At 35.8% G+C, this 12,311-nt stretch overlaps 1 protein-coding gene and 1 pseudogene across 2 annotated transcripts in view; both read right to left on the bottom strand.

Annotated features, from left to right (window-relative positions):
• Nucleotides 1–344: 344 nt before the first annotated feature.
• Nucleotides 345–1,513, bottom strand: LOC101957322 (ribonucleoside-diphosphate reductase subunit M2 pseudogene; annotated as a pseudogene).
• A 1,850-nt stretch (nt 1,514–3,363) lies between these two features.
• Nucleotides 3,364–12,311, bottom strand: part of LOC101958171 (killer cell lectin-like receptor subfamily B member 1) — a 63,196-nt gene continuing 54,248 nt past the window's right edge. For both annotated transcript variants that reach the window (XM_078015259.1, XM_005342304.2), the window contains exons 2-6: nt 8,214–8,312; nt 7,454–7,528; nt 6,668–6,822; nt 6,184–6,299; nt 3,364–3,509 (exon numbers count right to left, since the gene is read on the bottom strand). In XM_078015259.1, the coding sequence (XP_077871385.1) occupies nt 3,371–3,509; nt 6,184–6,299; nt 6,668–6,822; nt 7,454–7,528; nt 8,214–8,312 (584 nt within the window). In that variant the 3' untranslated portion in view covers nt 3,364–3,370. The remainder of the gene's footprint in view (nt 3,510–6,183; nt 6,300–6,667; nt 6,823–7,453; nt 7,529–8,213; nt 8,313–12,311) is intronic.

Here is a 12,311-nt window from a genome sequence, read left to right as displayed (position 1 = left end):
AATGATCATTTGTGTGTAAAATGCCAGTTTTATTTACAAACTAGTTAAGTGAACTTTAAAGTCTTCTTTGTAGCAGTGAGACTGACACCTTAACTGTCTGGAGGTTGTAACTGATGTTCAATCCTTCTGCGGCAGGCTTGCTTGAGGGTCCCTCACTTGGAAGCCGTCATCATTAGTGCTTTGAAGCTGGACAGCTGCTTGCAAAAGCCAACAAGGATTCTGAGGTAGCTGCACAGTTTTTTAGATGCCATTAATCAACTTGTGGACAATGGTGTAGCTGGTGGATTCATTTTAGCTGATTTGGGGGGATGGGGGGTAGGTGATAAGGGAGGGGGGAAATCAGCCAAATAAAAGCACATCCTCTGTTCATTTAAAAGTCAGCATCCAAGGTAAAAGAATTATCTGTTGGATTCGACATCACTCCCATTTTCTGATACTCGCCTACTCCCTTCTCAAAGAAGTTAGTTTTCCCTTCTAGTGAAATATTCTCCATAAAGTTAAATGGATTTTCTACTTTGAAAATCTTGTTAAAGCCCAGCTTCAGCATAAGCCTATCTGCCACAAATTCAATGTACTGCTTCATCAAAGTGCAATTCATCCCAATTAGCTTCTCAGGCAAGGCTTCTGTGAGGAACTCCTGATCTATCTTGAAGGCATTGATAATTGTTTCTTTTACTCTCTGCTCTGATGGTTTGTGAAGCAGGTGTTTGAGCATCAGGCAGGCAAAGTCACAGTGTAAACCCTCATCTCTGCTAATAAGTTCATTGGAAAATGTGAGGCCAGGCATCAGTCCTCGTTTCTTGAGCCAGAAAAGAAGATTCTGTCCATAGCAGCAAAGGCTACAACACGTTCTCCATAGGTAGCCTCTTTGTCCCCAATCAAATGCAAGGCCCATGGCTTTCTTCTTCACACAAGGCATTGTTTCAGTGGCATTGAAGAGAAATTCCCTTTCTTTGAAGTCTTTAATATAAGTGTCAATAAGAAGACTATACATTTCAGAATGTATGTTTTCCATGGCAATTTGGAAGCCATAGAAACTGCGGGCTTCTGTAATTTGAACTTCTTGGCTAAATGGCTCCACCAAATTCTCCTTTACTATGCTATCACCTGCCGCAGAGAAAGCCAGAATGTGGATATAAAATATTGTTCCTCAGGCTTCAGGGCTTCCCAGTGCTGAATGTCCCTGGAAGAGCCACCTCCTCAGCTGTCCAAAAGGAAGCCTCAGCTTTCTTACACATCTGCCGGATACCATGGTGTTCCATAGGAAAGATGACCAAGCGGTGGGGGCTCTCTCCCAGTAGTGGTTCACCCTCCACGCTGGGGGCAGCTACTTTAGTTTGGGCTCCACAGGATCCTGGAAGATCCTCCTCGCAGTCTTGCTGACCAGGATTCGGGTTGCACTGAGGGCCTGGGACATGTTCTCCTTGTTGGCCAGGCTGAGCCCCTTCAGTGGCGAGAGCTGCAGCTGCTGCTGGTCTGCGGTGGTGGCGAGTGGGGCGCGGACCCAGAGCATGGTGGTGGCGGTGGTACTCAAATAATGCAGCCAAATATTTTGCCCTAATGGTTTTTAAACCTACTTAGAGATGGTTGGACATGAAAGTCATGTAGATTTTACTTCATTTATAGTTTGAGTTTTACTGCCTTTATTGTTTGAGGGGATCACAGCAGTATTGTATCCAATATTAATTTAGTTAATTATTTAACACTGAAATAGAAATGACAGTGATAGATTACTTAACTTCTTAGGTTAGCTTCACTGGAAAACTTTCTTGTAGATATATGCTTTAGGTCCATTTGCCTTTAGTCCTAAGGATCAGGTGGGAAAGGTCAATGTGTGGAAAAATTCTGGGCTAAATGAATGGACTTACAGAGTCTTATCCTGAATCATTTTAGAATGTTACTATGGTCACCTTTCCAAGAGGTGTGATTGCACATTGTCAGTTATGAAAACATTTCTTCAGATTTCTATTCTGTTAGTGTCATTATAGGTCTTATCCCAGAAGTGTCATAAACTTTAAAATATCATTACTATTATGTGCTGTTTTGTTTTATGATGATGTTTTCACTTAAGATGTTTTCCTAAATAATTTGTTTCCCATGTAATTTTTATAAGATAAATTATTGTCAGATTTTAATATACTTATGGCAGGTCAGAACATATTAATAAGTATTATAAATTTTCAATCTTAGGAAATAAAATCAAGATATTTTGGTCATTATACTACTTGAATTTATATAATTCATTTTGTCATTGAATATTCAGGGTAAGTATATGTCTACTTTTACAGAAATTTTATTAATTTATAGTAAATTCAATATCATTACTTGTCTCCCTAGGAAAATGTGGCATATTTTTAGAAAAGTGAACATTCAAGGGATCTAAAAAAATAAGCACTTCTTTCTGGTTTTACTTTAATTCACCCAAATGAAGAGCTGAAGAAAACATGTCATTTAATTTTTATTAGAATAATGAAAGATATGATTACATTTTTGGGTATAGTTTGTGAGCCATAGAAAGAAGGAGATGTGGAAGAAAGAAAGTGTTTAGAAAATTAAAATGGGAAGGCCTGTGGAAGGGTGAGAAGAGCCAAAAACTTGTATTAGTCCATTTTCTGTTGCTATAACAGAATACAAAGAGGAAAAGAAGTTATTTCTCACAGTTCTGAAGGCTGGGAATTCCAATACCAAGGTGCCAGCACTTGGTGAGGGCTTCTTGCTGCATCATGACATGGCAGAGGGCGCCATGTGGAGAGAGCTCTCTTTCCTAACAACCACTCCCATGGTAACAGTATTGAGCTAATTTGTGATGGTGGAGCCTGAATGGGTTAATATGTTAAGGGGCTTACCTTTGAATACTGTTGCAATGACAATTAAATTTCAGCAAGAGTTTTGAAGGGGACATCCAGACTATAGTGGACCCCTTCTCAGATTCCTTATGGGTCTGGTGTCAGAGTTAAGAGAAAGGATTTTCATCATGTTCTTCCACAACTCAGTTGTGTGATAGTACAGAATAAGACAGACTATGAGAGTTGCACAGGACTTTAGGAATCATTTACTACACCTCATCTGAGTTGAGGATTAGAGGGATTAGCAAAGGCCACACTTTGTCTTCAGGATTAAAATTCACTTCCTTTCAGCTGTCCTGGGCTGCTTTCCATAGAATATCACTGTCTCTTAAAATAATATGTCTGTGTCTTTTTTCTTCACTTACAGAATTCATGGATTGGACATTCTGTAAGATTCCTTATAGTTTTAGAATTCTCTGCAGTTGTCTATTTTATGCCTCTAAATCTACAGTTTTTACAATACACAGAATTAAAATCACAAAGATCTGTAATGGAAAGTAAATAAATTGAGATGGGCTTTATAGTCAAGACACTTTATTTCTGACAGCTTTTAGTTTCTTTTCACAGATCCATTTGTTTTCTGAATTACAGTTCTCAGAAAATACTTTCATCTTTGAGATAGCAGCACAGCTGTTTTCTTTATTTTCACCAAAAATTTGTAATCTGAGGAGAAAAATAAAAACCTCTCTTACTGTTTGGGATTTTCTCAAACATAATAATATAAAATTTTGAGATAAAGTTAATATAAATCTCTGGAACTTCATCTTCACTTGGAAAGAAACCTTCTAAGAAGAAACTTGAGAATTAACACAGACATATATATATATAGAACCTTTGGAAACTGGGAATTAAACCTCCCTATTCTATAGTACATTCTATGAAGTCTCTTGACTTCACTGATCCTCAGTTTTCTTAAATAAATGGGTTCTAACAACATGTTTGGGTGAGGCACTGAGATGAAACATAAATGTATGACAATGCTTAAACAAGGGTCTGTTTTGGTAACTGAGACCTGATGAAGAAAGCCTATGTAAGGTCTATAGAAGTGGATGCAGGGGAATGGAGATGCAGTTCATGTGCATGTAGTCAGAGTTCCTTTCATCCTCATTCCAAGCAGAGGTTGGTGGGTATCTGCTTCAATCTACTTTAGTTCCAACAACAATGGATATTGTGATTTATTGTAGGTGGGGATGAGAATAAAATTTGAACAATGGGAAGGGCTAATATGGGGTTGGCTGCAAGGGAGAGGTGAATTTAAGGCTCCCTTATGTTTGTCTCAAACAGAAGGTGGTAGAGGCAGTGGTCAGGGCTCCATCATGGTTTTTGTTTTTCTCCTTTCTTCCTCTTCTTCATGTTCCCATTGAGCCTGAGCAGCTTATCTGATTTATTCCAGTGCCAGCCTTCTGGTCAAACCGTGAACTTTCCTTAACTAGACTGTTGGAAACAGCCCCTAGATTTTATGTCTCATAACCTTTGAAGTATTTCTTCAATTTTGGGGGTAATTTCTTTGAGGCCAATCTGGCCAAGTCAGTGACTCTCTTTCAAAAGACCCTCAATGGCTTGCTGGTCCTTCCCTAACCAGATGTCTGATGAATTCTCTAACATTATCCTCTTTAATTCCCAAATAATTCTATAGAAATATATTATCCTCTCCTTTCTTTCCCTTTATTTGAAAACAAGGCTCTAGAAAGTTGAAAGCAATGCAGAATTTAACTGGATCCCCTTCTACTGTACCATAACAGCTTCCAAGGTGGACCTGGTGACTACATCTCAAAGCCTCCAATTTTATCCTCAGGCTAAAGTAGGAGGCTCACATGAATTTAATCCATCCACTGAATATATTTCTTCACGGACACATGTTTTCAAATCTTATTTTTACTATGACTACAATGAAATAAACCTTTTACATCATAGCCCAGTTAAAACATGCACACACACACACACACACACACACACACACACACACACACACTAACTTTATTTAATGAATCTAAATTAATCCTTATTATGTATAAAAAGATAAATAATAAATTAAAGTCAAATTAATATCTTTTTAAAGGGACTTTAACCACTAAACTACATTCCCAGACCTTTTAATTTATTTTGAGACAGGGTCTTGTATATTGCTGAGGCTGGCCTTGAACTTTCTCAGCTTCCCAAGTAACATGGATAACAGGTGTGTGCCAGCACACCGAACTCAAACTTAATTTCAATACAAATAAAGTATAGAAAAAATACCCAGAAAACATTATGAAAAATCAGGATAGATTTGATTAAACAGATATATATATTTCCTTTTTCAAAAAGGCTAAATTATTTTTGAATAATCTTCATTTTAAAATCTAATATTCAAAAAATATTTTAGAAGATGGGCTCTATAATGTCAAAATTTGCCAATTAAGCCAACATTCTTTTAAATGTTTAATATTGTCCATACTTAATACATTAACACTGTATTTTACAATACCTCAATGATTAAAAAATACATTTTAAGTCTGAATGTATGCAAATTTAATTAAATTTTTCAAGATTCACTAACTAACACTCAATATCATCTCTTGAGAAAAACTCATTGGATTTTCCTTACAGAATCTTGGTTGGATCCCTTTGTGCTTTTGCTTGTGAAAGAAAAGAGTACTCTGCTCTTTGCTATATAACTATCCATGAATTCTGTTAAAAATATGTAATTTAACATTGAGGGCTCTCTTGACAATGTTATTCAATAAAAAAATGAAATACTTAAGAGAAAATAACAAGTGCCTTCTTTGTGGTTTATGCATATATTATCACATTCCCCAAAATAACTGTCTAAATATACTATATACTATATAATATAATATACTATAATGCTTGCCTCAATGCAGGTAGTCCCTGTCCTGAATCTAAGTTCCACACTCTGATATTTATTATTTTTTTCCTTTATAATCTTTTATTTTTTCTATGTTGGTTGGGACCTACTGAATTGGATCATGATCCACTATGATGCTTTTCCATCACAATTTTAAAAATGCTGCTTTGGAAATTCTATGTGCCAATAGTCTCCATGGAGACATTTCAAAAGAAATTTATGTATCCCTCCCAAAGAGTTAGTCCTTCTCCTTTAATACTCCATTGCAGATGCAAACATGTTCTTATAAAGGGCTGATGTCTTTTCATACATAGCATTTTCCAATCAACTTTGGAGTTATTCATCTTTCCAGCCTATTTTGAACCTATGGAGAATGTCTAAGCCAAATTAAAACTATAAAATTCAGTCTTCAATATTCATTAATGTTACTACTTTGCAATGTGAACCTGATGTGAACTACATATTCAAATGAGCTCACCTAATACTCACATGTCATGATTTAATAAAGAGCCATTTATCCACTTCCACTTCTTCTCTGATAATGTAAAATTTAGTCCAATCCAATACAGAATTCCTTCATTCTTTATCAGGTTCTGTATGAATCTCTATAATTGAAACAAAATACATGACTCAATATTGAATCTGCTTATCTAACCATGATTTGTATTCTTCTCATGCCCTAAAATCTAGTTCAAGGATCACCTCCTCTCTGAAGTCTTTCCTAATTCCCCAACTCCCCAATGAGTTATTTCTTCTTTCTTTGTGATATTTCTCTCTACATATATTTCTATTTATTTTTTATTTATTATATTATATTAAATTGTTATATGACTGTTCAGTCTCCCAAATTATGAGCTCCTTGAAGTCAAAGTTTCCACTTGCGTTGCACAGAAACTTTGTCTGAAGTCCAGCTGTCTTGATGCAGTCTTTAAAATGTGTTAAGTTATATAAAGAATTTTATTTAACAATTTACCAATTCTTCCTGATCTTGGATGAGCAGCAAACTGGATTCTCTTTGGGAGCAGTCAGCTAAACTGTCATTCCAAGTTTTGGAAGAACTAGAAATAGTGAAGCATTTATCTTGGAGCTGAAGCCAATGTTTAGGGCACTGTAACTGACCTGGTGCCTCTATAGTAAAAACAAAGAAGAAATAAGTAAGTATTGTATTTCTAATCTGTCCCTGCTGCACCCCAAACAGCCACACATACGCATTGTTATAAATACTCAGAAGTCTTTGATTATGACTATTACCATCTAAGGGTGCTGGGTTTGTTGTTTCTGTTCAGCAAAGAATTGAAGAACAGGACACAGAGGTAGCAAGCAAGAAGTAGGTTTATTACAAAAGCCACAGAGATACAGAGATAGACTTCTCCAAAGACAAGGGGTCCCAGAGCGGGGAAGAATCTGGTGGGGGAGTTTTTGCCTGTTCTTTTTTTTAAGAGAGAGAGAGAGAGAATTTTTAAATATTTATTTTTAATTTTTTCCATCGACACAACTTCTTTATTTTATTTTATGTGGTCTGAGGATCGAATCCAGCACCCTGCACATGTCAGGCAAGGGCGCTACCACTTGAGCCACATCCCCATCCCTTTGCCTGTTCTTTTTATGGTTTCTGGAATGTCCTCCTTTCCTTATCTCTTCTCCATCCACACACACTCCTCACTGTTATCCATTGGTGCTCTCTTTGTCCATGCATCTGTTTTAGTTTTACTCTTGATTATTAGCTGTTATTTTTAGGAAATTCAAGGCACAATATTACCTGTTGTATAATTCCTCTTCTCTTGAATATCCACACTGCTCTTTTCCATTGGTGATTTTTGTATTAAGGATATCACTAGTAAATAAAGGGAAAATACATTAAGAGGATTAGATACCCAAATGTGTGGTGGAATGGATATGTCATCATTTTAAGGAAGCTAGGTTATTTCAACAAACTAATGTGAACAGATGAAACCAATTGTATTGTGGTAACCAAGGGTTCTAGTTTGGAGACAGCATACATAAATAAACAAGATAAAAACACAGAACAAGTGAACTCCTGCAGATATTAGGTTTCATATTTATCTATTAGATAAGTCTGCTTAAGGGAATTACTGAAAACTGTTAAATTGCTTATACTGTCGCCTGAACTCTCTCATCTTCAGAATGAGTGTAATTGTGCTATTTCCAAGGGAGGGCTTGTCTACTGCCATCTGGAATTAAGTAGGTACTTAATAAAAGGTACATAATCAGAATTTTAAATTTTCTTTGTTATCACAATCTTTGGGTCACAACCGTTACTGGAGCACAATTATGGGGTAATATACATAATTATGCTCAGAATAATTAGAAAGAGAAATGTGAAATAAATGTCAAGTTTCCAATGTGGACATGGGCTAAATGGGCATAGAATTGTCTTATAAATTTTCATTTTGTTCATCTTTTAATAAATTTACAATAGCCAAATAATGATAAGATACACCTATATTTATGATGGAGATAGAGTAGATATTCTGAAGCAAATACCTTGCTTCACTTACCTAGAACACTCAACCCAAACACACTCAAGAGAAGAATAATTATCCCAGCACAGCCAAGTTTCCAAGCCAGTTGGTGCCAAGGTGTACCCTGAGAGACATCTGAGTATTAAAACAAACAAACGAGCAAACAAAAAAACTTAGCAAATTAGGTTGAGGACATCTGGCACAAAAATCAAAAGTGGTGTTTTGTATAATACAACATATAAACCATGAGATACAAGTTGAGAAATTATTTGGGGCAGGAAAGAACCGTTATCAACCATCTTCAAAGTAGTATTACACAGGATAGATTCTTAGATCCGACTGAGAGTTTGCTCATTGATAAAACAGGAATACTTGCACATATTTTCTATATAAAGGATTAATATGAGATACAAATATGATAGATGGGAAGACATTTTGAAAATTTCCAAGCGCTATACAAAAATAAATTGCATATGCTATTGTAGCCAGAAAGTCAAAGCATTCTAAGGAGAACATTTACTTTTTAGTTGTAGTTGAACACAATACCTGTAGTTTATTTATTTATTTTTTTATATGGTGCTGAGGATTGAACCCAGAGCCTTGCACATGCTAGGCGAGCACTCTACTGCTAAGTCACAACTGTAGCCCTCAAAATATAGTTTCTGAGGCTCCATTTAGTGCCAAGTACTATGTTAGGTACTGATGATATACAATAATTCCATTCTGCTTGACTGTTCTAGAATAGTCATCTCCAAATCTTTCCAAACGTATGGCATTCAAGGAAGAATATTTTGTTAGTGAGGACATTATTTTCAGTATTTCAACTCCAGTAGTCCCCCTTATCTGAGGGAATATTTTAAGCCCCTTCAAGGATGTCTGAAACTATGAACAGTAACAAGATCTCTATTCACTGTCTTTTACACACGCACTTTTCCATGTTAACCAAGCACTCACCACACATTATGGCTGTACCTTTTGCTGTTTAAAATGAGAAAGCAAAACCAGCTGAATTTCTCTTTCCTTCTTTACAATTTCATGGGTAGAAGATTTGTTATTATACAGATCAGCAACCTCAGAATAAGATATTTATTCTTGCCTTAATTAGAGGACTTTCACAATACCATTTATAAGAAGCTCTTTATGGCTTGTCTTTAGTACAACTGAATTGTTCACACCACTACTTTTGCATCTGGGGGCCACAATTCAGATAAGGGTAATTTGAACACCAGAACTGTGATTAACAGGTGGGTCACAAAGGTGTGATTCATTTCCAGGGGAAGGATGGTGTAAGATTTCATCCTGCTACTGAGAATAGCATGCAGTTTAAAACATGAATTGTTTATGTCTGGAATTTTCTATTTAACATTTTTAGACCAATGTTGACCACAGGAAACTGAAACTGCAGAAAGCAAATCTACAGATAAGGAGAGACTGCAGTTGTTAAATGTAACATGTACTTATGCCTAAAGCATTGCATGGTCTAAACAAAATACCTGATATCTCTGTTTTTCTAAGTATCATATCAATAACTATATAATAGCTCATGTTTATCAGACATTGAGATTATGTTAATTAATTTATGAAATGTGATTATAAATTAATCTAATGTCAATTTATTTTGCTTCAGGACAATGTTGAAAACAGGGATTTCATAAGGAAAAACAATAAAGAGGGGCTTATTTAAAAAATACAAATATAGAGAAACACTGGGATAAAGCTCCCCAAGTTAAATCAAGTTAGCAGGAAATGATTCTGATAGTTTCCGTCTAAGCTATCCTGTTCAAACTTAGACTTAAATACCTCCTTTATGTGATTTAATTGTAAGATCTCCTCATTTTGATTTATAATGTATTTCATAAGTTCCTTTATATATTACTTTTTAAAATTATTATTGGGACCAAGATCACTAGAAGTAAAAGTTTCTAATTTATCTTTAGCTGTCAACATATACATTTTCTATTTTTCTAATATTTCTTAGTGTAGATGATTACCTTCTTTGAGTTAAATGTTAAAAAATGTCAACATCCAATATGTATAATACTGTCTTTCGTTCTCATTACATTACATATTCCAAAAACCCTATATGGCAAGTTCTACTTTTTTTTTTATTTTTTAAATACTGCCATTGGGGGAAATTGAGTTGTATAACTCAGATTGCACACAAACACTAATGATTTCTCCTATTAAAGTTATGACATTCACACACATGAGTTAGCTTTTTTTTAAAATGTTCTCAAAGAAATAGAATTTAGTACAATCATCCCCCTTATCCTTGGGTTTCATATCTGCACATTCAAATAACCACAGATCAAAAATATTCACAGGCAATGGGCTGGGGATGTGGCTCAAGTGGTAGCGAGCTCGCCTGGCATGTGTATGGCCCGGGTTCCATCCTCAGCACCACATACTGAAAGACCTAAGCAATCTTCTTCTGCTTGGGACCTCATTTTGCTCTGAAACTTAACCTCTGACCTACTGTAGTCCTAAAGTCAGGAAAATACTACAGAAAAGCTCTGTGGAAACAGTTGGGAAATGCCTCAGATGGTGACCACCTAAGATAGGCCAAGATAACCACATATCTGAAATTCCAGATGGCCCCCACCTAGGTGTGGTGATCAGTATCTAAACTAGAAGCCCTGAAGTTTGGCATGTACTCCCCTTGCTACATCCTCATAATTTAAACCAATCAGTTCAAATGAATCCCCCTCTTGTAGTGACCAATCACCCCTACCCAACTTGTTCCCACCAGTGAATGTGCTAATCATGTTTTAGAGCTGTTATTTGATTTTCCCATGGTTTGTGATGATTTGCTAGGATATGCTATGATGTATGTGGGGATCCCTGCCTTCTCCAAAGAATGTATAAAACTGCTACAAACCCTGAGCTCTGGGGGCCTCTTAGCATCACCTGTTGCTGTGTGTGCGCGGAGGACTGAGCTAGCTCACAATAAACACCTCTTTGCTGCTTACATCCATCTTGGGTCTCTGGTAGTCTTTTGGGGGTCCCGAATTCAAGCATAACAATACAAAGATGTTATGTCCACCAAATACTAAAAAATAAATATTAAAATTCTCTCTCTCTCCCTCTCTCTCTCACTCTGTCTTTAAAAAAAAAAATCACAGGCAAAACACATTGCACCCATTCTGGAAATATATATCTGTTTTTTCCTTGTCATTATTCCCTAAACAATGCACCTTAGCAACTATTTAAATAGTGTTTAAATTATCTTAGTTACTGTAAGTAATCTGATATAACTTAAGCATGCAAGAATATGCACATAAGATGGATACAAATACTATAACATTTTAAATGTGATTTGAGCATCCATAGATTTTGGTATATACAAGGATTCTCATATCAATCCTCTGTGGATGCTGAGGAAGGGTTGTAGAGTAAAATATGACAAAGGAACGCTATGGAAGGAAACATTACATTAGACTCAAAGAATTGGAATGTAAGTTATCATCTGGCACTATTTGGCACCTGTTGAATAAGTGGAGGTGGGGATTGGAGTAGACAACTGGAGGAGACGCCAAGGCCCCAGAGCCAGTACTGGTCTAAAATTTCTAATAAAAGCTATTGTGACCCAGAGTGACTCAACCCAGTGAATAAGCCTAAAATAGCACTAGGATGGATTTCCTTCTCATTTTATATATGTATAGTATTTTACATTTCTGTCTTTTTTCTTCCTTACTCATCTCTCCTTGGAACTCCAAGTTTGTTTGCAAAATGAAGAAAATTTCATACAGTCATTACACTAATGCTTATCACCTTAGTCTAGAATTGACTAAGAACAGAGTTTTTTTTTTCCAAATCTAGCAGACCTGAGATTTGAGACAATATGTTCAATCTTCATAAACCACAAATTTTCTCACTTGTAAAATTGGATAATACCTACATCACAGATTTTGTAGAAAATTATATAAAATAATTCTAAAATTCTAAGTCTAGAGTCTGGGACATTGTAACTATTTAGTCAATAGTAGTTTTTTGTTTTGTCTAAAAAAATAGGGCAACTTAAGTGACTTTTAAATTGTGTTATTCATTCATGCTAAAATTTATGAAATCAAGTGGAGTATCTTATTCCTGCTCTCTGGTAGTAAGAGTTTCTGCTGAGATTAAATTTAATGAAGT

Source organism: Ictidomys tridecemlineatus, chromosome 6 (assembly GCF_052094955.1).
Source record: "Ictidomys tridecemlineatus isolate mIctTri1 chromosome 6, mIctTri1.hap1, whole genome shotgun sequence".
NCBI classification, from domain to species: domain Eukaryota; kingdom Metazoa; phylum Chordata; class Mammalia; order Rodentia; family Sciuridae; genus Ictidomys; species Ictidomys tridecemlineatus.
Note: the sequence above shows the minus strand (reverse complement) of the source record. Positions and strands in the feature narration are given on the sequence as shown.